The sequence below is a fragment of the Ochotona curzoniae genome, unplaced genomic scaffold (assembly GCF_017591425.1).
Source record: "Ochotona curzoniae isolate NIBS_2020 unplaced genomic scaffold, NIBS_Ocur_1.0 contig_3498, whole genome shotgun sequence".
In the NCBI taxonomy this organism is placed as follows: Eukaryota; Metazoa; Chordata; class Mammalia; order Lagomorpha; family Ochotonidae; genus Ochotona; species Ochotona curzoniae.
In genome coordinates this window covers 5,696,076-5,716,572 of record NW_024465885.1, presented here as the reverse complement: position 1 = coordinate 5,716,572, position 20,497 = coordinate 5,696,076, and the positions used below count along the sequence as shown (strand labels likewise).

The window sequence follows — 20,497 nt, the reverse complement described above, 5'->3', positions numbered from 1 at the left end:
GTGGAAAGATATTTTCTTTCTCTCCTCTCTTTCTAACATTGCCAAATACATTATTTTTATAGGTTATATGTTTAGAGTCAAAGAAAGTAAAGGTGATACAAAGAGTGCCAAAACTACATTATCGACTAATTTTTAACCACAAAGACCAAAACATGGGTTTTCTTCTATATCTGCATCAGTGTAGAAACCTGAACCCAGACGATCTGCATACTAGCTGACAATTTAAATGGGCAATTGTCCACTACAGTATTAAAAAGCTACCTAACAATTTTACACCTACACCTTTGTAAATCCAGCATAATGTGTATGTATATTCTCAAAAAAGAAGGGCATTTTAGGTAAATTTCTTCCCAGAATCAGGATCCTCCATCTGTCTGACATGTCTTTATATATTTTTTGCTACTAATGGACGTTCCATCTCTCAAACCCTTACATTTACTTTACCTCTGCAGGCAGTGCTGCTGCAACTTCCACCTTCCTATTTTCCTCTGTATTTTCTGTCTATTCCACCTTCTTCTGGCACACTTTACGCCTGCAGCCTCCATTCTTCTTCATTTTCACACATTTCAACTTCTACCTTCCTATCATTTTCCATGACCAACATTACATTAAAGCATTTTGGTGAGGTCTAATTTCTACATTAAATGATTTAATGGCTACTTTCCTTCTAAAAGAGTGAGAAAATACAAGGCTAATGTAAGTGAGAAAATACAAGGCTAGTGTAAAATACTGAGGAATATGAAATTAAAACAAGACAGAGTTTTGCTCCATCAGAATTGTATAAAGAAAAAAGAAAATACTGTCAACAATGAATGTTCATTTAGAACTAGGCAAACGGGTATTCTTACACATTGTGGGTGCAAGAATAAACTGATTTCTACCTCACAAACAAAAGGACACATTTATATGCTCTTCATATCAGAACTAGTTATTGATTTTATGACAATAAATCTATTTTTATAATAAAAATACTTATTAATGGGTAAGTCATCAAAATTAATTATATACATACATTCAAACCTACATTTTTCTATCCTCGTTTCTACAGAAATAACTCTATATCAACATAAATATGTATCTTTAGCATGCCCAGTTTAGCACTTAATAACAATGAGGGAGGAGGGGAAATCCCAGAGCTTATGGAACTATATCATTAAATAAGTAAATAAATATTTTTTAAAACAATAAGCAAAAAATCTTAAACATACATCAATAAAAGTTATACAAATAAGAGAAAACATATCAGATAATCTAACAATGACAAAAATACCACAGATCGAATTGTTAAGTTGAATGACAAAATGTAGATAGTATTATCTTTTTTAAAAGGCAAGTGTGCACATGTAAGTGCATGTAAGTGTCCAGAAAGTGACCAGGAAGGGTATGGATGGAAACTCCTGGCAGAGGGTTCCGTGTGCCTTGCTAGAGCACAGGATGAACCATGAATGGGAAAGGAAGCTTTTTGTTACCTGAGGTTTCTCCCATATCTAAATCCATATTGTTTGAATTTTTACTAATAGTGCTATCTTAACACTAGAGGAGAAACCTTCTCCTTATTCCCACAAACAGAATAAACAGATACACCTAGTGACCTTGAAGGCTTTATGCTGCGCTGTGGAAGACCAGCTGTCCTTGGTGTCATGGGAAATGGTCCCCAGAACTCCCATAGACCACAACATCCACACATGCTGAAGATCCTTAAATAAAATGAAGCACTATTTGCCTAGAACTTAAGCATACCTCCTGTGTCCTGTGCATTTTAGATCATATCTAGATTACTTACAAAATCGAATCCATCTTAATGGATTCTATATAGGATTTGGAATGTTTTCACTATTTATGGGTGCTATAAATGCTTCAAAGGATACCTTAATTTGACATAGCACAAAACGTACATGTAAAAAATCATAACGTTAAAAAAAATTAAAACAAATAACATGACACAATGTAATAAACTTTTTTCCCTGTGTTATTTAGAGATCAATGACAAAGGAAAAAAGCCTTCACATCATACAGATGCGACCATGGTAGCTCTTTTGCATGAATGAGATGCCAGGTGAGCAAGCTCAGGTGGAGCACAGACCCTTCCGAGTCTCTTCTGAAATGCTGGGAAGCTAAGCAGAGTGAGCCTGCACATCACTGCATGACACCTGCAAGGTGGCAAATTCAATTTTTGCTGTTTGAAGATTTCTGGATTATTTTTTTCTGAAGATTTCAGGCTGTGGTTAGTTGAATTCACAGATGTAGACCTTGCATACGTGGAAGGTTGGCTGGCAAAGCATTGTAAGTCAGAGAAATCACTTTCTTAACACCTTTTAAATACTTTAATCAAATAGGGCCAATCCATTCCCCACCCAGTTCTTAGCATGTTATAATGCCTTTTAGGAAAGAAAAATAATAGTCATTCCACCAGGAATAGGACAAAGCAGAGGAAACCACACATATTTCTTGCACATGATCTCATCACCAAAGAATATGGGGGAATTGTGTACAAGTAAATATAGCAAATAGGTATAGAAGAAAGCTCTGAGTAGAAAGTCAAGAAAGAATAAAGCTTCCCACACTGCAGATAGTAAATATCAGATATAATTGTTGGAGTTCCAAAGGAAACTCAGCAATAGTTCAAATGTCCTGAAATCTCCTTTAGGAAACTATAAACATATATTTGTACAATAGCTATTTCCTGATAAAAACTGTCTAAAAATGTCAATTTGCAAGATGAATTAAAACTACACTAGAATGGGAAACCACAACCATTTTTGTATAAGTAATTTAGGTATGTGAAATTCAATTTGCTAGAATTACTTCAAAAAATAGATACAACCTCACATCTTCCATCAGTACAAACCATTGTTTTTAACAAAACCAATGAAAGGAATAATTTAATTTGAAGAGACCAGCTATGTTAAATGAAACTTTGATATTTATCAAGGAACGAACAAGTAGAGAAAAAAGCCCCAGTCTCAGTAAACATGGGTTGTCACATAATCAGAACTCAAAAAGCAGAGTTTTGGAGAATTCCACCAGTGTGAGACAAACACACAATTGTTAACATTCACTCCTTAAAATAAGACATTACTAAGCTAGACCTAATCAAAGGAGAATGTAAAAGCTGGAATGGTAAAAATTTTGGTGGTTGTTCCCTTTTGACAAATTTTTATCTCTAAAATGATAAGAAAACACACAGCATTATTGCAGAAATCAAATACAATAAGTAAACAGACACATATCAGCAGTGGATGAGCATTAAATATTTCAGTAAATATTAAGGTTCTCAAATGTAGAATTGGTCCTAATTTTTATGCTTGTATCTTGTACAATCTCAGATTCACAGATGATTTTGACCAACATCTGGTATTAAACGACTCACCACTCAGAAAACACACCAAAAAAATTAAAAAGACCATTCTGATAGCATCCATGCTTGAGTTACATGGATTTAATAAAATGCAAATGCAAACTTAAAAACAGCATATACTAAAATAGAAAAACATATATGTGGACCAGATAAGTAGTTGCAAAAGCGCATATGTTCATTCTCTACATATAACAAACATGAAAATAGGGACAAACATATGTTATCAATACGAATGTAATGTGAGAAACATAGTGAAAATGCTATTATTAAAGTATCATGTGCTGACACAAATTCATATGGCTTTGATGTGACTGAATAACATAATCTCAAAAAACCACGTCTTTCCTGTGTGGTCTATTGTTGACTGAAACATAGTTATGTGATGTAGGACAGTATATGGTGTAAAAATAAGTATCATTTGATAATAATTATTACTAATTACTTATTACTAAGGATGACTGGTAATAAAATGCTTATAATTAATAAACACATTGCATCAAAGTGCATACTCATCTGAATGAACCATGACCTTGTAATGGAACATATCATAATCAAAGCACCTGGCGTGAAAAGAAAATTCTTGGTGTGATTACCTAACTTAGCACATTTACTTCAGCTTGAGGCCCAAACTGCCAACTGTTTCAGTAAACCTTCCTGGATGCTGTTTGAATTTTTTTAATATAATGTAAGAATCTTACTATCAATGTTAATGTCCTTATTGTAAAAATTTGGGGGTACACATCAATTTTATCAGTAAAAACTCTGTGAAAAGAATTGAAGGAAGGTACCTGGGTCTGTAGAGACAATAACATAGGTGCTTCGTTTGAACCTTTTTGGCTTGAATGAATATTCTCATCCAAGGGTCAAAATAGAGAACAGATGTATAGGCTCTGAATGACCATCTCTCTGGAAAACTGGAATAAAGAAACCATGCAAGTGTTGATACAGAGAAAACAGCAATGAAAAGGAGTATGCATGTGGTCCATCACTATGCTTATGCCACCTGCGTCTCACACTGGAGATGGGTTCAAGTTCTAATGTCATTTTCAACTCCAGCTTTTTGCTAATATTCTCTGTGAGAAGCAGCAGGCGAGGGCTCAGGCAGCTGATTCTCTGCCACTCACAGGAAGACCCACACTGGCATCCCAGCTCTGGCTTCAGCATGCCCCAGACCTCACTATCACAGGTTTTTGTAAAGTACATGAGAGGATGGGAGATTTTCTCTTTTCCTTCTCCCCCCTTCTCTCTTTTCTTTCTCTCTTCGTATCATATGAAAATCGGAGAAAAAAAAAAAAAGAAAAAGAAAAGAAGCTACATGGTCAGAGAGCAAGAAGCAACAAACGTATCATTTCCACAATTCTACCACAAACCAGACTGAGAAAAAGGCTTATCTAGAGAAGGTTTCCCAACACAATCACATCACCACCAGTTACTCAGTAAGAAGTGACAAAGCTCTGAAGAATTTTCAAAAGTGAGGAAGTCATAACATATCGTAGGATTTCCTGCTTGGCTACAAGTTCCTGCAACCTGAATGTAAAGTTCAATAAAAAGTCAGGAGTTCCTTTTAATTGTTTAACAGATTGCTGTAAAAGTAAGCCTTGAATCAAATGTTCCCAGTATAAATTATATAAAAAAAATCTCATAACTTAGGTGTGTCAATGTAACAAGAGATGGTGTCTAGAGGGTGCAGGCATTTGCGTGGAGCACTTCAAGAACACTGGTGCCTTCGGTATTCCAGAAACTGTCAAATTCAGTGCAACCTCAACTGTCAATAAATTAGTTTTCTTGAGATGCTTGAATGTTTGAGAGTTTGAAGACTATGATGAGAAATAACTAAAGCAAGTTTTGGGTGAACTAAGTTGGCATAACTTATACCTTTTATGTTTGTATGCTTACATATAAATGAACACTAATATTTTTATCTTTGAAAGCTGATTTCTCATTAATAAATATTTACAAGCAACTTGAGTGTGCACAGTAGAGTCCTCAAGACCTTCCTCACATTAGGAGATTCACAGAAGGAATAGTAGAGTTCAGCATGTGGTCCATTCGTGACTGAAACCTGCCCCAGCACTAGAGTAAGGACACAGGAAAGCTCACACATGGGGTCTGTCAAAATTCATTTATCGGCTTTCTTAGGTTCTCTCCTGAAATGCTACACAGGCAGTATGCTTTCACCAGCAGTGAAAATGCACTTATGTGTGTGATGCCTCTGCATAGGAATCTTAGACTCAGACCCCAAGGTTTTTTTTTTTTTAAAGATTTATTTTTATTATTTTTTATTGGAAAGGCGGATATACAGAGAGGAGAGACAGAGAGGAAGATCTTACATCCGATGATTCACTCCCCAAGTGAGCCGCAACGGGCCGATACTATGCCGATCCGAAGCCAGGAGCCTCTTCCGGGTCTCCCACGCGGGTGCAGGGTCCCAAAGCTTTGGGCCGTCCTCAACTGCTTTCCCAGGCCACAGGCAGGGAGCTGGAAGGGAAGCGGGGCTGCCGGGATTAGAACCGGCGCCCATATGGGATCCCGGGCGTGCAAGGCGAGGACTTAACCACTTGCGCCACCGCGCCGGGCCCCAGACCCCAAGGTTTTAATGGGAGCTGCCTGCTTGGACCCTTTCTGACTCACATGCATCAAGGACCCAGAGTCTCAAAAGCAAAGCAAAATTTCCAAATAAGCTATACTGTTTGCACAGTCCAGACGCTATTAGCCACTCTTATCAGTCAGGGAATGTTTTATGTCAATGTGGAGGATTGGTTATCAGTCAAGTTACCCAAGCCAGTCACAGTACAATTAACGAGGGAAATCTGCCTTCTTGGAACTATACTTACGGCATTATAAAATGTACTTTCTTTATATTAATGAAAAGAAAAACACTTGCTACATTAATACCTTCTAGTCATGTGCCTACTTAGATAAGTCCCTGTTTATATGTCACAAACAGAATGACAGAAATAAGACAACAGAGGTTAACATAAAACCTGTATATAAAAAGGAATACCCTTACAGTAAATTTCAAACTTCTTCATATCATACATGAGATCCAGCATGGTGTAAGCCCCACTTGAATCTCCAGCTTCACTCTAGCCATGTAGGACCATCATCCGTTCTCCACACACGGGAACATGTCTACCCATAAGTCTCTGAATATCCAACTCTTTGGACATTCTTGGCTAGTCCCTTTTCACTCTCCAAAATGCAACATTAATATTTCACTTTTACCCAAACTGTTCCCTCATTCTCAAGAGTGGTGAAGCCCTCTCCCTTGTCTCCCTTCCTGCTGTATCTTGCCTGTTGCAACATCTGCTACTTAATCACTCATTGTCTGCTTATTTATCTGCACGCTTATCAGGCTATAAACTACTGGGCTGGCATTATCAACAATAAACATCTGTTGAATAATAACCATTCAAGAATTTCCTAGCTTAGTTTACGACGAACAGAAGTTCTCTATACATAAAGGCCTCATTAAGAATATTCAATTATTTGAAATATAGGGCAACAGAGAGAAAGAGAGAGGAAAACGGGAGAGGAATGAGGCCTCCCAATGTTCACAACAGCCAGCACTGGGCCAGGTCAGAGTCAGGAGGCAGGAACTCTGCATGGCCCACGTGGGGAACACAGATCCAAACACCTAGCTCACAACCTGCTTTCCTCCTGTGTGCATTAGTCTGAAGCTGGAGTGGAAGCAGAGATGCAGGGACTTAACCTGACACTCTGATACAGCATGCAGGTGTCTCCAGTGGCAGCCTGATGCACTGCACCACAACACCTGCCAGTAGGACTTTTTAATAAACACTCAACTTCACTGACGATGCCATCAGCCTAGATAAAGCCAGCCATCCACTTGGGAAACTGAAATCCAGATACACAAAATCATTAGGATTCTTCAGAATATCAAAAGAAAACCCTACAATGTTCACTGTTACTAAACATTAGCCAGAAACCACTTCATATACATTCTCCGAGTGCTTTTCTTTTGTTTCCTAATGCTTTTTCTATCTTTTTACCTTTATCATGAAGTGACCATCACCTGTCTTTCTATAGCATTCTCCCTCATTTTCTGCTTAACTGACTATAATGTGAAAAAAAGAAGAAGAGGAAGAAGAAGAAGAAGAAGAAAGCTGGGGACAGAGAAGCAGCATTGCTTTATTCACAAAAATACTACATATTATGATCAAAATTGTTTTCTGAATTTATTGCTAAATTGTGTTTTTAGAAATCTGAAAACTTTTATTTAAGAATCAAAGAGACAGAAAGAAAAAGCTCCTATGCACTAATTTACTCTCCACATGCTCACACAGTCAGAGCTGCTCCAAGGACAAAGCTGAAAGTCAGGACCGCAGTCAAGGTCTCCCTCATTAATGGCAGCAACCAAGCACCTCGGCAGTCAACACTGCCTCCCAGTACCTGCTTTAACAGGAAGCCAGACTGGCAGCCTGAGGCAGGTATCAGACCCAGGCACTCCAATATGTGATACAATCATTTCTTTTTTATTTTTAAGATTCATTTATTTTTATTGGAAAGGCAGATATACAGAGAGGAGGGGAGACAGAGAGGAAGGTCCTCCTTCCAATGGTTCACTCCCCAAGTGACCGCAATGGCTAGTGCTGTGCCAATCTGTAACCAGGAGCTTCTTCCAGGTCTCCCACACGGGTGCAGGGTTCCAAGGCTTTGGGTTGTCTTCTATTGCCTTCCCCGGGAAACGGGGCCGCTGAGATTAGAACCGGCACCCATATGGGATCCTGGCACGTGCAAGGCTAGGACTTTAACCACTACGCTATGATGCCAGGGTCCAAGCATTTCAACTGCTAGGCCCAACATTCTCTCCACAGCAGCAATTCTGTGCATGTAAGAGCCACCTAAATCACGGGGTTAGAGGGGTAGTAAATTAGGCCAAAATTTCTTCTTTTTGTTTTTTAACATTTATAAGATAGATTCCACAGAGAGAGGAGAGTTAGAGAGGTCTTCTACCCTCTAGTTAGCTCACTTACCTACACAGAGTAGCCGCTGCCCAGGGAATGGTTCGGCCCAGCCCAACGCACTGCAGTTTCCCAAGCAACTGCAGACTTGCAGCCAATCTGTCTTCAGGAAGCTCAATATGACCTCTTGTTGCCTATACTGTCTTCAACCAAAAATTCATTCAGATCATCGCCCTTGTCACATGGCTCCTTGAAAGGTTCCCGAGACTGCTTTTCAAGAAGCAGTCAACATTTGAGAAAGCCATATCTTTTTTTTCTTTCTGTCCCTGCCCCTCTGCCTTTTATTATTATTATTATTATTATTATTATTATTATTATATTTTTTACAATCTTTCCATAGTTAATTAGGGTAAAAAGATTGAGTGGCTATAGGAAAGTGGGCAAGACCATCATTTACATATTGTTTCCTTCATGTTTAAAGGGGGGTATCAAGGGAGAAGGCCCACCCAATTTCCCACCCTCCCCAGGTCCCGGATGTAGGGTATGCTCCAAGGTTCCTGCTCAAGTGGTTTTGATAGTTCACTGGTTGTGAATCACTGCCAATCTTGCCACTCCAAGCACTATGAGGTCCTTGAAGAATCCACTGATTGACATAGTCCATCATAGAGTCTCTGTTTGCCCCATATTTCACTCCCAACATATAGCTGAGATGGTTGATTGACCTGTTCTGTCTTCTCTCTTTTCTTGGTTAGGGTTCTGAGTCCACCATTTCGATTGGGGAGATTTCCAAAGGAGAAAGCCATATCTAAGCCTGTGCAAAGCTTTCCTATAACACATGGGTCAGAAGATACCTGGGATTCTGTCAGCCCCTCACATCTGCCTCTCTAAATATTTGTGAGTTTCTATTTAAAAAAAAAAAAGGAACAGCATAAAAGAAATGTTTAGTATTAGTATTCAATGTTAACAAAGATAGAAGAAATGTGCCTGAGTAATAAAAAGGAAGACTAAGTTATCACTATTTGGTGATGATCACAATATATAGAAAATATATATATAAAATATAACTGAAAATAAAATAATAACTGAAATAATAAAAATATAACTGAAAATTTACTATGAAAGAGTTCGGTAAAGGTCAGGTATAAAATCAACAGCAAAGGTCAATGATTTTCTTCTCTGTATGCAAACCAATACATAATCAAAGAAGCAATGGAGAAAAGGATCTTACATGAATACCAAAAAAAATCACAAAATACGGAAGAATATACTTCATAAGAAATGTATAAAATCTACATGATGAAATACAATTACAAGGCCTAATGCAACTGCTCAATTGGCTGATCCTCCACCTCCAGGTGCCAGGATCCTATATGAGTGCTGGTCCATGTCCCAGCTGCTCCACTTCCCATGCAGTTCCCTGCTTGTGGCCTCAGAAAGCAGCAGAGAATTGCCCAAGGCTTTGAGACCCTGCACCAGCATGGGAGACCCAGAAGAAGCTCCTGGCTTTGCAAAATTGCTGGAGTGTATCAGTAAATGGAAGATCTTTTTCGGTCTCTCTCCTTCTCTCTGTAAATCTGTCTTTCCAATAAAGATAAATAAGTCTTTTTAATTTTATTATTTATTTAATTTTAATTTATTTAATTTTAATTTTAATTTATTTAATTTTATTATTTTATGATACAGTTCCACTGGCTCTGGGATTTCCCCACTCCCAAAATCCCTTCTCTCCTCCACTGATTTAAAAATAAAATAATTCCTGAATAGAGATTACAGTCTCTCTCAGTTTGTCTCTCAAATTAAAAATGTTTGATCATTGTGAAAAATAAATATTCACTATACTTAATATCCAAAGTATTAGTGGTTATATTAAACAAAGTTCCTTTGGAGGATACTTGACACAATGGTTAAACAGTTGTGTGTAATGATCACATCCCATATGAGAGTGCATGTTCTGAGACCAGCTCTGCTTTCAATTTCAGACTCTTGTTGCTACACACTTTGTAGGTAGCAGACAAGTGTCTGGTCCCCACGTAGGAGATCTGGATTGAGGACTGGGCTCCCACTTTTGATGTGATCCTGTTAGTAGCAAGTATTTAGGGAGTGAAACAAAAACAAAATGTCTGTCTCGCTGCTTTTCAAACAAAAAAGTTCCTAAAAATCAGTAAGAAAAATTATTTAATAGAAATGTGAGCAAAAACATAAGCGAAGTATGAAACAAATGTGCGTATGTGCACAACTTTCTGTATTCAGTCATCAGTAGATGAACATGCAGTTTGTTTCCATTCCATGGCTGTTGTGAACGGTGCTGCAGTAAATATGGAAGACCAGATGTCTCTTTGACAGACTGATTTGGATAAATAGTAGTAGGACTGCTATATCACATGGTGATTCTATAAAGAAATGAAAAAATGTACAAAATCACTAATCATCAGGGAAATACCAATTAGAAACACAATAAGATTTCCTCTCACGCCTGCTAGATTGGCTATTATCAAAAAGACAAAAGAGAGCAAGTGGTGGCAAGGCTGTAGGAGAAAAAGAATCCTTGCACACTGCTGGTGAGAATGTGAATTAGTACAGCCATTGTGGAAAAAGAATCCATTTGGGGAGATGGGTTATGGCATGATCCGATGAAATGAATCAGTGTTCTCTGAAGAAATGGCAAGGTTAGGGTTGGAGTACAGAAGGTGTGTCATGATGAACCTTGCACGTTTCATAGTTCCAGAAGTATAAAAACACTCCAAAACAAAACAAAAAGATGTTGATATTTCAAAATAACACAAGAATCAGTTTCAGCATACTCTGACTAAAGTTAGGAAAATTGGGGACATAAAAATAAAATAAATAATTATAAATTTTTGATAGAAAAGAATCCATGAGACCATAACATCTACAGAAGAAGAGGACAAATAATAAAACATGTGTTGTAAAATATCAAGATTTGGAGCATTTGAGCAGAAAGTGTATCAGAACTCTCCATATTATTTTTGGAAATTTTTTGAAAGCTCAAGCAATTTCAAAGCTGAAAATTAACAAGAAAATGGGGTTGACATTTGGTGCAGCTATTAAAATGCCACTTGAGCTACCCACAATCCATATCTGAGGGCTCGGGTTCAAGTCCTGGCTCTGCTATCTATTCCATCCTCCTTCTAATACTGGCATTTGGGAGACAAGGTGACATTACAAGTCTTTGGGTCCTGCAATCACATGGAAGATCCAGAGAGAGTTCTTTAGTCCTGGCTTAGGCTTGACCTTGCCCTGGATGTTAAGGACATTTGGGGATCTGGGAACTGAACCAGTAGATAAAAAAAAAATCTCTGTCTCAATCTGTGTTATATCTTAACAATAACCTTCATAATATCTTAACCCTCTTAACCCTGTCTTGAAAAGACCATCTCCTCATTAAGCTATAAATTAAAAAAAAAATCCTTCATGATCAATATTCCAAAGTGAAAGTGTGCATATCCTATGTCGGCTCATTTTCTTTATTTTGCAATCAATTGCTTAAGCATCTTGAGAAGTTTCTACCTTCATTAAGAAATAGGAAAACAGCAAAAATTTCCCAGAAAAGCTTAGCTGCCAAATTATCTTTCTAATAATGTGTTGGTTCCTTGTGCTAGTACTGAAATACCAAACTACTCTGACAGATAACTGTTTGCAAAATAGTGTCCAAAGCTTCCAAACAGTATGAAATATTGGCTTTGGAACTAAGTGTTAAGTATGAGGACAAGGCAATGAAAAGCAGATAGTAAAGGGGTACCAGCAAGGGTTCTGGGATCCCGTTTCCATCCTGGCATATTAATGTTGGCAAAAGGATCCTTAATTTGTACAACAGCGATTAGGCTAGCTTTTTTTTTTCCAAAATAAAGTTTTGTTCAAGAAAGAATTCCATGCGAAGAATTTAGCGAAGCAGCTCACATTATCCCATTATCACAGTGTCTGGGTTTTACAATAGCCTCCAGCTCCTAACACAGTTCCTGGTAACGCAGGTCATTGGAGGAAGCAGTGATGGCTCTTGCCACACACCTGGGAGACCTGAGCTGCATGCTGGCTCCCAGGCTCAGTCTGCATCAACTCTGGCCATGAAAACACTTGAGAAATGCATTAAAGGATAGGACTTCCTGGCTTTTCTCTCTCTGTGTGTGTCTCTCTCACTCTCTCGCTTTCTTCTCCCCACCTTCCTTGTATAACTACCTCCATCTACCTCTCAAATACTAAATAGTGACAGAAACTCCAAATAGTTTAATGTAAGAAATACATCAGAAAAAAAATTTGAGGAATAATACAAAAGTACTTTTTCAAGGGCCAGGAGCTGAAGCTGCTGCCTGCAGCACCGAGATCCCATATGGGCATGGGTTCCAGTCCTGGCTACTCCCTAATGTGCTGGGAAAGCAACTGGAGATGGCCCTGAGTGCTTGGGCCCCTGCACTCATTTAGGAGAACTAGAGGAAGCTTCAAAATGGCCCCGCTCTTGTCACTGAGGATGACTGCAACATGCCAGGATGAAAAAGGGATTGCAGAACTCTCACTACTGCTGTCGTTGTGGTATTATATACAAATTCTCTCTCTCCTGTTCTCTGTAACTCTTCCTTTCCAATAAATACATATTTTTAAAGTGTGTTTACAAACATTACACTATATACATAAAGAACTTCTAAATTTCACATGCGCCATGCTGTCATTCATGTCCCGGATACTTCAGTTCCAACCAATATGCCTAGGAAAGCAGCAGATGACCCAAGTTCTACGGTCCTTGCACCCATGTGGGAGACTAAGATAAAGATCCTGGTTTGGGCCTGGTTCAGCCCTGGATGTTGCAGCAGTCATTCAGGAGGTGAACCAGCAGATGGAAAATTCATTCATTCTCTCACTCTCTCTTTCTCTCCGCGCACCCCCACTGCCCCATCTCCCCCACCCTATCCTGTGCATGTGTTGTGTATATGGGTAACTCTGCCTTTCAAATGCAAAAAAGTCCTTTCAAAAAGATTGTAAAATATCTAGTTAATATTTCTGTTTTTACAACGTATGGTGGAATAGGCCAACCTAATCAGACATTAGAGTAACTGTTTTCAAGGAAGGAAGGGAAGGAGGGATGGAGTCAGGGATAAAGGGAGGAAGAAGGCAGGGAGAGAAGGGAAGGTGAGGGGACAAAAGGAGGAAGAAAAGGGCTTTCCTAACCGTTCAACTTCCAATTCACTTCTCTGTTAGCGTGCATGGGAAGGTCACTGAAGACAGGCACCCAAGGAGCAGACCTGGATGGAGTCCCAAGCACTAGTTTGGAACAGTCCTGCCAATGCAGTTATGGGAGTGAACCAGTGGATACAAGATCTCACTCTCCTTCCTTATCACTCTGCCTTTCAAATAAATATACCTTCAAAAAATGACAAAGAGGAAGGGAAAAATGAAAGAAAGAAGCAAGGTAAGGCGGGAGGGAGGAAAAGAAGGAGGAAGAGGGAAAGGGAAAAAAAAAAGCAAAAGAAGAAAGAAAAATTTGAGATTAATTAAAATTAGTTAAAATTCAAACTAATTAAAATTAGTTTCCTCTTGTACTTTTATCAACATGTCTGTCAGAAAATGCAAGATTAAACATGTCCCTCACATTTTTAGCTTTCACTGCATTTCTATTGAACATGAACCGCTATAATGAATCAGAATGGATCACATTACCTTTGGAATCCTTCCAGCTCTGACACTAAGAAACTGTAGAAACAAGCTGACAATTCTTTTATTTTATATTTTATTGCAATTCTTAAACAACATTAATTTTGGTAAGTCTAACTTTTTTTTTTTACACTTCTCCACCAAGGCCTTTTAGTGTCTCCTCATTCTATTTTCTATGTATCCTTAATAGCCAGAAAGAAAAAAAAAATTAATGCGTCAGCTTACTTACTTCTAAATTGCAAAGTGCAGTTCACTAGGTCATCATGAATAAATAATAAAACTGTCACTTTTATCACAGTCCTTTTCACTTTATACTATCCTAAAGCCTTTCCATTTTTAATAACCAATAACAAGTAACAAACACTGAGTTATTTTCAGATTTAATACTTATAAAATAGAAGTAACAGTCTTAGAAGACTTTAGATCTCCTACATCCCAGCACTTAGCAAACAATCATGAATCACCTGGGGAACACTCAAAAAAATAAAAATTAATCCTCAGTCTGAATATTTTCATATTCAGGCCCAGCCAGTCTGGATGGGATCCAACACCTGTACTTTCTAAGTTACCGTGTAGCTTAGAAAAAGTATGAGGACTACTAACTTGATGTGTCACTAGAGTGAAATGAATTATCTTGGTGCCTTAGCCCAAGGGACCCAGACCTGTGACCGGGACACAGGCTTCCAGATGGTAGCTCACAGCCATTGCCAGACATCACAGCAAACACACATATTACTCACTCCTCAAGCGCCCCAGCCATCAGTATATCTTCTTTGTCAGTTTTCACATCCAACTCTGGTTCACCACTAAGCAGGAGCTTCAAGTTATAAACAACCAGCAAAGTACCTGGTGGAGAAATAGAGATTTGATATGTCAGCTTATACACATGGACCCAGTCATTATGCTACTACCTTATCTATAGAATTGAGCCTACTACAGATCTAATTTCCTTTGTCATTAAAAATGCATTTAGATGAGTTTCTAGACATGAGCATGTCTAATAGTCAATCCCATTTTCTGCGAGTTTTGTGTTCCTATAGTATGTTGATTCTTTTTATTATTCAACTCATCATTATAAAATTTTCAATGCAGAGAAAATTGTTGCAGCCAGATCCAAGCTTGTATAATAGATAAAGCTCTCACTAGGAGAACTGAAATAAATATTTATAAGAAAGATGAATTTTAAAATCTATACAAACAGGAAAAAATTGCCATACAGTATCTGTCACAACTATCCACAATTCAACTCAGCCACAGCAGCGTAACAGCAGCCATAGAGAATAGATTTAAAAACTTATCTCTATTCCAATAAAACTTTGTTTTCCAAAATAGATATTGGTTTAAAGATGACATGATAAATTTTCTTACACATGGTCTCCTCATTAACAAATGTTCAAATTCTCCACAGAATCATTTACTATATGAAAACAAATAACATGATCACAGAAATTTAAGAAAAAAACTCATTATACTTTTTGGTGTTTCTGTAACACAAAGGAGAATGGCAGAGTAGCAAAGCCCATGCACCATGGAACTATCTATAACCCAGATCTAAGTTTACTTGTTCAGTAATCTCAAGTTAGTTGCCTAAACTCAATTTTCCAATCTGCACATAAAGCCAACAACAGTTGTTTTAAAGATTGTATGACTTAATTGTTGCAAAGCACTTGGTAAAGTATCCAGGAAAACCCTCCAATATTACTTGTGCATTTCACAATTAAAAATTAACTGAAAGATTCCATCAACTGTTTTTAAGATACATTATGTGGGGGTGCACACCATGGCTCACTAAGCCTCCACCTCTGGTGCTGGCAAACCCATGTGGTCATTGGTTCAAGTCCCATCTATTCCACTTCCTATCAGGCTCCCTGTTCTAGGACCGGGAAAGCAATGGAGGATGGCCCAAGGGATCCTATACCCACGTGGGAGACCTGAAAGAAGCTCTTGGCTCTGGCTTTGAACTAGCCTAATTCCAGCCGTTGTGACGATTTGGGAACTAAATCAGCAAATGGAAGATCTATTGCTTTTGGTATCTCCTTCTCTCTCTCTGTAATTCTGCCTTTCAATAACTAAATCTTTAGTACATATACTTAGTGTGTATATATTAGTAAATGATTATTCAATTATCATGGTTTTTTTCAATGATAAAGGCAGAGATAACTTAAAACATTATCTTTCAGCAAACTGTCACAGATTAGAGAAAAAATTAGAGATGAATTAGGTCAAATCAAAAACAAACACCTCAAAATTCTTCTATACACATTACATATCTCAAAGTATTACAGAAACCAACATGGACAGAGCTTTCTCTCAAATTAGCCAGCTTCCACATTTAGATCTTAAAAGTCCTTAACTGCAGGAAAACTAGTGAGAGAAGATGTCAGCAGACATGGCTCACTGTCCATGCCAAGCAAGAAGTGCGTGGAGGCTCAAACATGGGGCAAAACATCTGTTCACCTGGAGAAGAGTGTCTATGAAATCTTTATTCAACGTTCTGCTGCAGACTCCTAGGTTCATCAAATCTTATAAACCAGTATCAGATGGCAGGATAAACTTCTAACTATGCTCCATGGCGCAGGGACATCCCTGTGCTCATAATCTCTATCATCCTCTTCTCCAGTTCCAAAAAGCTCATGAGAGTATGGCCCTTTTTTCAGCATGAGAGATATTGCAAACTCACGTTTGGTTTCTCTTAAGATAAAATTTGTATGTATAAAATGACTGATTGCCCCCATGTGAGATCCTACATGAAATCATTAACACACAAAGGATGAATGTGTGTATGTGTATGTGTGTAACATACACATAATGTCTTTCATAAGGCACTGAAAAGAAACACTTTCATAAAAATTTCAGTTTTGATGATCTTACCACATTTTCCATAGATCACATCAAACTGCTGCATTAATTCAGCTTCAGTTTTAAATGGGGAGTATTTATAAATTATAGACAACTCCACTGAGAATTTTTGAGGATCATTTGCGATAGGTTTTCTGTTTCTTGTTAACCAAGAAGGCATTGGAACCACAACCTATGAAACAATACACATCAATGTTTCATAAAGTTCACAGGGCCATCGTCCTTTTAACCCCTATAGAAGGCTTCCCCATAAAACAGCCCAGTTAGCTTACTTCTTGCGACATTTATGACTAGCAAGCTCCATCCACATTTTCAGTCAGCATGTTATTTGACTAACCCTTAGAATACTCAAGATTAACAGCAATCAAGGAGAAACCTCTAATATAACACATATTAAACAAAAAGCAGAAATGACTTTGAGGAAACAAACCCTAAGAGAAACAGAAATATTTCAAAAGAAGAACACAACAGCAATCATCTTAACATCTTTAGCACTGCGAGAGAAAACACTGCATTTATGAAATAAAAACTAGACACCTCTGGGAAAGGACTATTGAAAGAATTTAAAAATCTTGGAAATCACAAATATGATCACAGGAAAACTTCTATAAAAAGTTTGGAAGATGCTGGAAAAATCACAAAATAAGAAAAAAACTAACGATAAAAACAAGAGAGAAACATTTAACAGAAAAACTATTGTGTTTTAGGTAAATAATTTTACTGAAGAATGTGAACAAGTTTCACATATTTCACAGTACAGATTTGGTAGCACAGTGACACCTCCTCTCCCAGCCTCTCTCCTGCCCACATTCCTCACCCACTCTCCTTCCGGATTTTTTTTCTCTTAATTTTTGCAGTGACATGCTTTCAGTCTACTTCACAATCACGTACTCATCACTCCATTAAGTAAGGAATTGAAGTAACAAGCAGGAAAAAAAAGCACACTGTTCCTCAAGAAGATAGGCAAAGTCTGCATACAACAAACACATCTCAAAGTGTTCACTTTGTTCGTATAAAATACACATTTCATATACAGAGCAATTCTCAGAACTACGAATATGAGATTCACAAAATGAGACAAAAGAGCATGTGGGTACAAAACAAAAATCACCCGATGTTCTCTCTTCCAAGAATCAAAGCATACGAGCTTCTAGACGGAGAAAGTCCAACAAGTTCCCAGAACAATGGATTTAAACAGACCACACAGAGACAGAACACTGAAATCAGATGGAACACTGCAGACTGAGACTAAGTGGCCTTCCAAGAGTAGAGGGTAAGGGAGAAGAAACCACCAACCACATTAAGACAACTTTCAGAATAATCAGTAGCACCAGAAAATGGAACAATGTTTTTGAAACATTTGGAAGAAAATGAATCTAGAAACAATTCCAGGCCAAACTTCCACTGAATGTTAGAACAGAATTAGAAATATTCTACTCCACGTGACATCCTACTATATTTTACTTCTGAAGTACCCTTGCTCAGGAAGCTATATGCTGCACCATGAAAAAGAGAAAGCTATGACAAAAGACAAAAAACTAAGAGTCCAGTATAGATGAGATGGGAAGGGAATCTTCAGGAAGGCTATAAGGACAGACCTTAGCCCTGGGATGACAGCTGCACACCAGCCAGAGAGTGCAGGCATGTGGCCTGCAACCCACGAGCAAAAGGAGCACAGGAAGAGGCTAGGTTCAATCTAGCAAAGCACAGCAAACAAAGCAAGCATCCAGGAGACAGGTACACAAAATCGAAACAGTTAGCTACTAATTTCAGGGTAAATAAGGAGTTGAATGGAAAAATAACAGATAAGATGCAAAAGGACTGAATAGTGTTTCAATATTCTAATGACAGAGCCTGGCATGGAAGCCTAGCCTAGCGGCTAAAATCCTCACCTTACATTCGCTGGGATCCCATATGGGCGCCGGTTCTAATGCCAGCAGCTCCATTTCCATCCAGCTCCCTGTTTGTGGCCTGAGAAAGCGGTCAAGGACGGCCCAAGGCCTTGGCACCCTGCACCCGCATGGGAGACCTGGAAGAGGCTCCAGGCTCCTCCTGGCTTTGGATTGACTCAGCTCCAATCATTATGGCCACCTGGGGAGTAAATCAATGGACGGAAGATCTTCCTGTCTGTCTCTCCTCCTCTCTGTATATCTGACTTGGCAATAAGAATAAATGAATCTTTTACAAAAATATTCTAATGACATAAATACTAACTACTGGCATAATCAAAATTACAGTGATGATTAAGTCCACAATTTGTGATTGGATTTCTATGTATACAATCATACCAGGAGAAGAGAAGAGAAATAAAACAATAATTTTTTTTTAGAATTGCAGTTTAATAAGTGATATCCAAAATTCAAGTAGCAAAACCACAAGCAAGCTACTTAGAGATTCACAAATAAATATCAAAAGAATCATTTTGCATTATTGTTTAAGTGGTTGCTTCTGTAAAAATGGGAATGGCATATATGGTCTTGAATTAAAATAAAGAATTATGTGGGCTATTTTAGAAAAGTTTCAAGCTTAGCTTTAGTCCAATATCTCATACTCATTGCACACACAAAATACAACATGAGTGCTCAAAGCATCGCTTCTCATCAAGTCAGACTCCTCACTCAGCCATTCCTTACCACCACACACTGCTGTTCTCAGGTGGTTCCGGCTCTCTGCTGGCAGCAACAGATCTGCATACTGACCCCCAAGCTTCATGTGAATTCCGAAATCTAGATTGGCTGTGCCATGAGACTTGTCTCCAAACACCAACTTTTCCAACCGTACCCTTTCTCAACACCTTTGTTCATGTGAATCATCATGTGTGTACAACATTTTGTGACAAGGCTGAAAACTCTTAGTCACGTGTCCTCTTCTTGGTTTCTATGCTCTACAGATTGCATGCAATGCCAGAGTGACAGCAATTCTCAGTCTGCATTTCTTACATGAAATTTTAAGGGCAGTTCATAAGAGTAAACCTCAGGTATTATGGCTTAATAAAGTGCCTGTAGATCAGCAAACAGGAGTTGAGCTATTTACCCATATCTCAAGTTTTTTACTCAAGTTTTTATACGATAATTCATTACAGCACAAGTATTGGAGATATTATTTTTATTCTTCTTCTGTAAGTCTTTTGCACCAAAACAACATTGTATTCTGGAGGATATGAGCACATGGATAATGAAAAGAATCATTTCATTAAAGGGACAACAAAATAGTCCTCCAATGACCCCCAATATGTCTTGCTTTTGCATTTCTGTTTCTCAAATATATTCCTAAACTTCCAAATCATAATTAGAAAGAACACATGACAGACTTTCTCTCTTGAGAGGGCAAAGGAAAATACCACCAGAGCCACGGGAACAGAAGGCAACCTCCAAATCTTACCTCACTAAGACCTTCTCTTTCACAGAATGTCTGAGAGAAAAACACACAGGTCATCGTTTCTTCTGTCTTTGTAAAAAGAATAAAGTCTTTTCCAATCCTCATGGATCCACTATATGAAAAAATGAAGAACATATCGGTTGATATCTCAAACACTAAAAAAGAAGAAAACGGTTAGCATGGTTCTATATGCTCTAGCAGATTGTGGCTTAAAATCACCCTATATTGTTGCTCTATCACTAAGAGGGTACAAGTACTATTTTTATTCTTAAATTGGAGCAGACAGTTTGGAATGGATCCAGCCCCACACTCCTGT

The 20,497-nt window shown here is 38.1% G+C and overlaps 1 protein-coding gene across 1 annotated transcript in view; it reads right to left on the bottom strand.

The window, feature by feature from the left end:
- Positions 1-20,497, bottom strand: part of MORC1 (MORC family CW-type zinc finger 1) — a 155,481-nt gene that overhangs the window by 119,134 nt on the left and 15,850 nt on the right. Inside the window, 4 exon segments of the mRNA XM_040980917.1 lie at positions 4,147-4,272; positions 14,685-14,790; positions 16,816-16,975; positions 20,185-20,293. Of these exon segments, the coding sequence (XP_040836851.1) occupies positions 4,147-4,272; positions 14,685-14,790; positions 16,816-16,975; positions 20,185-20,293 (501 nt within the window).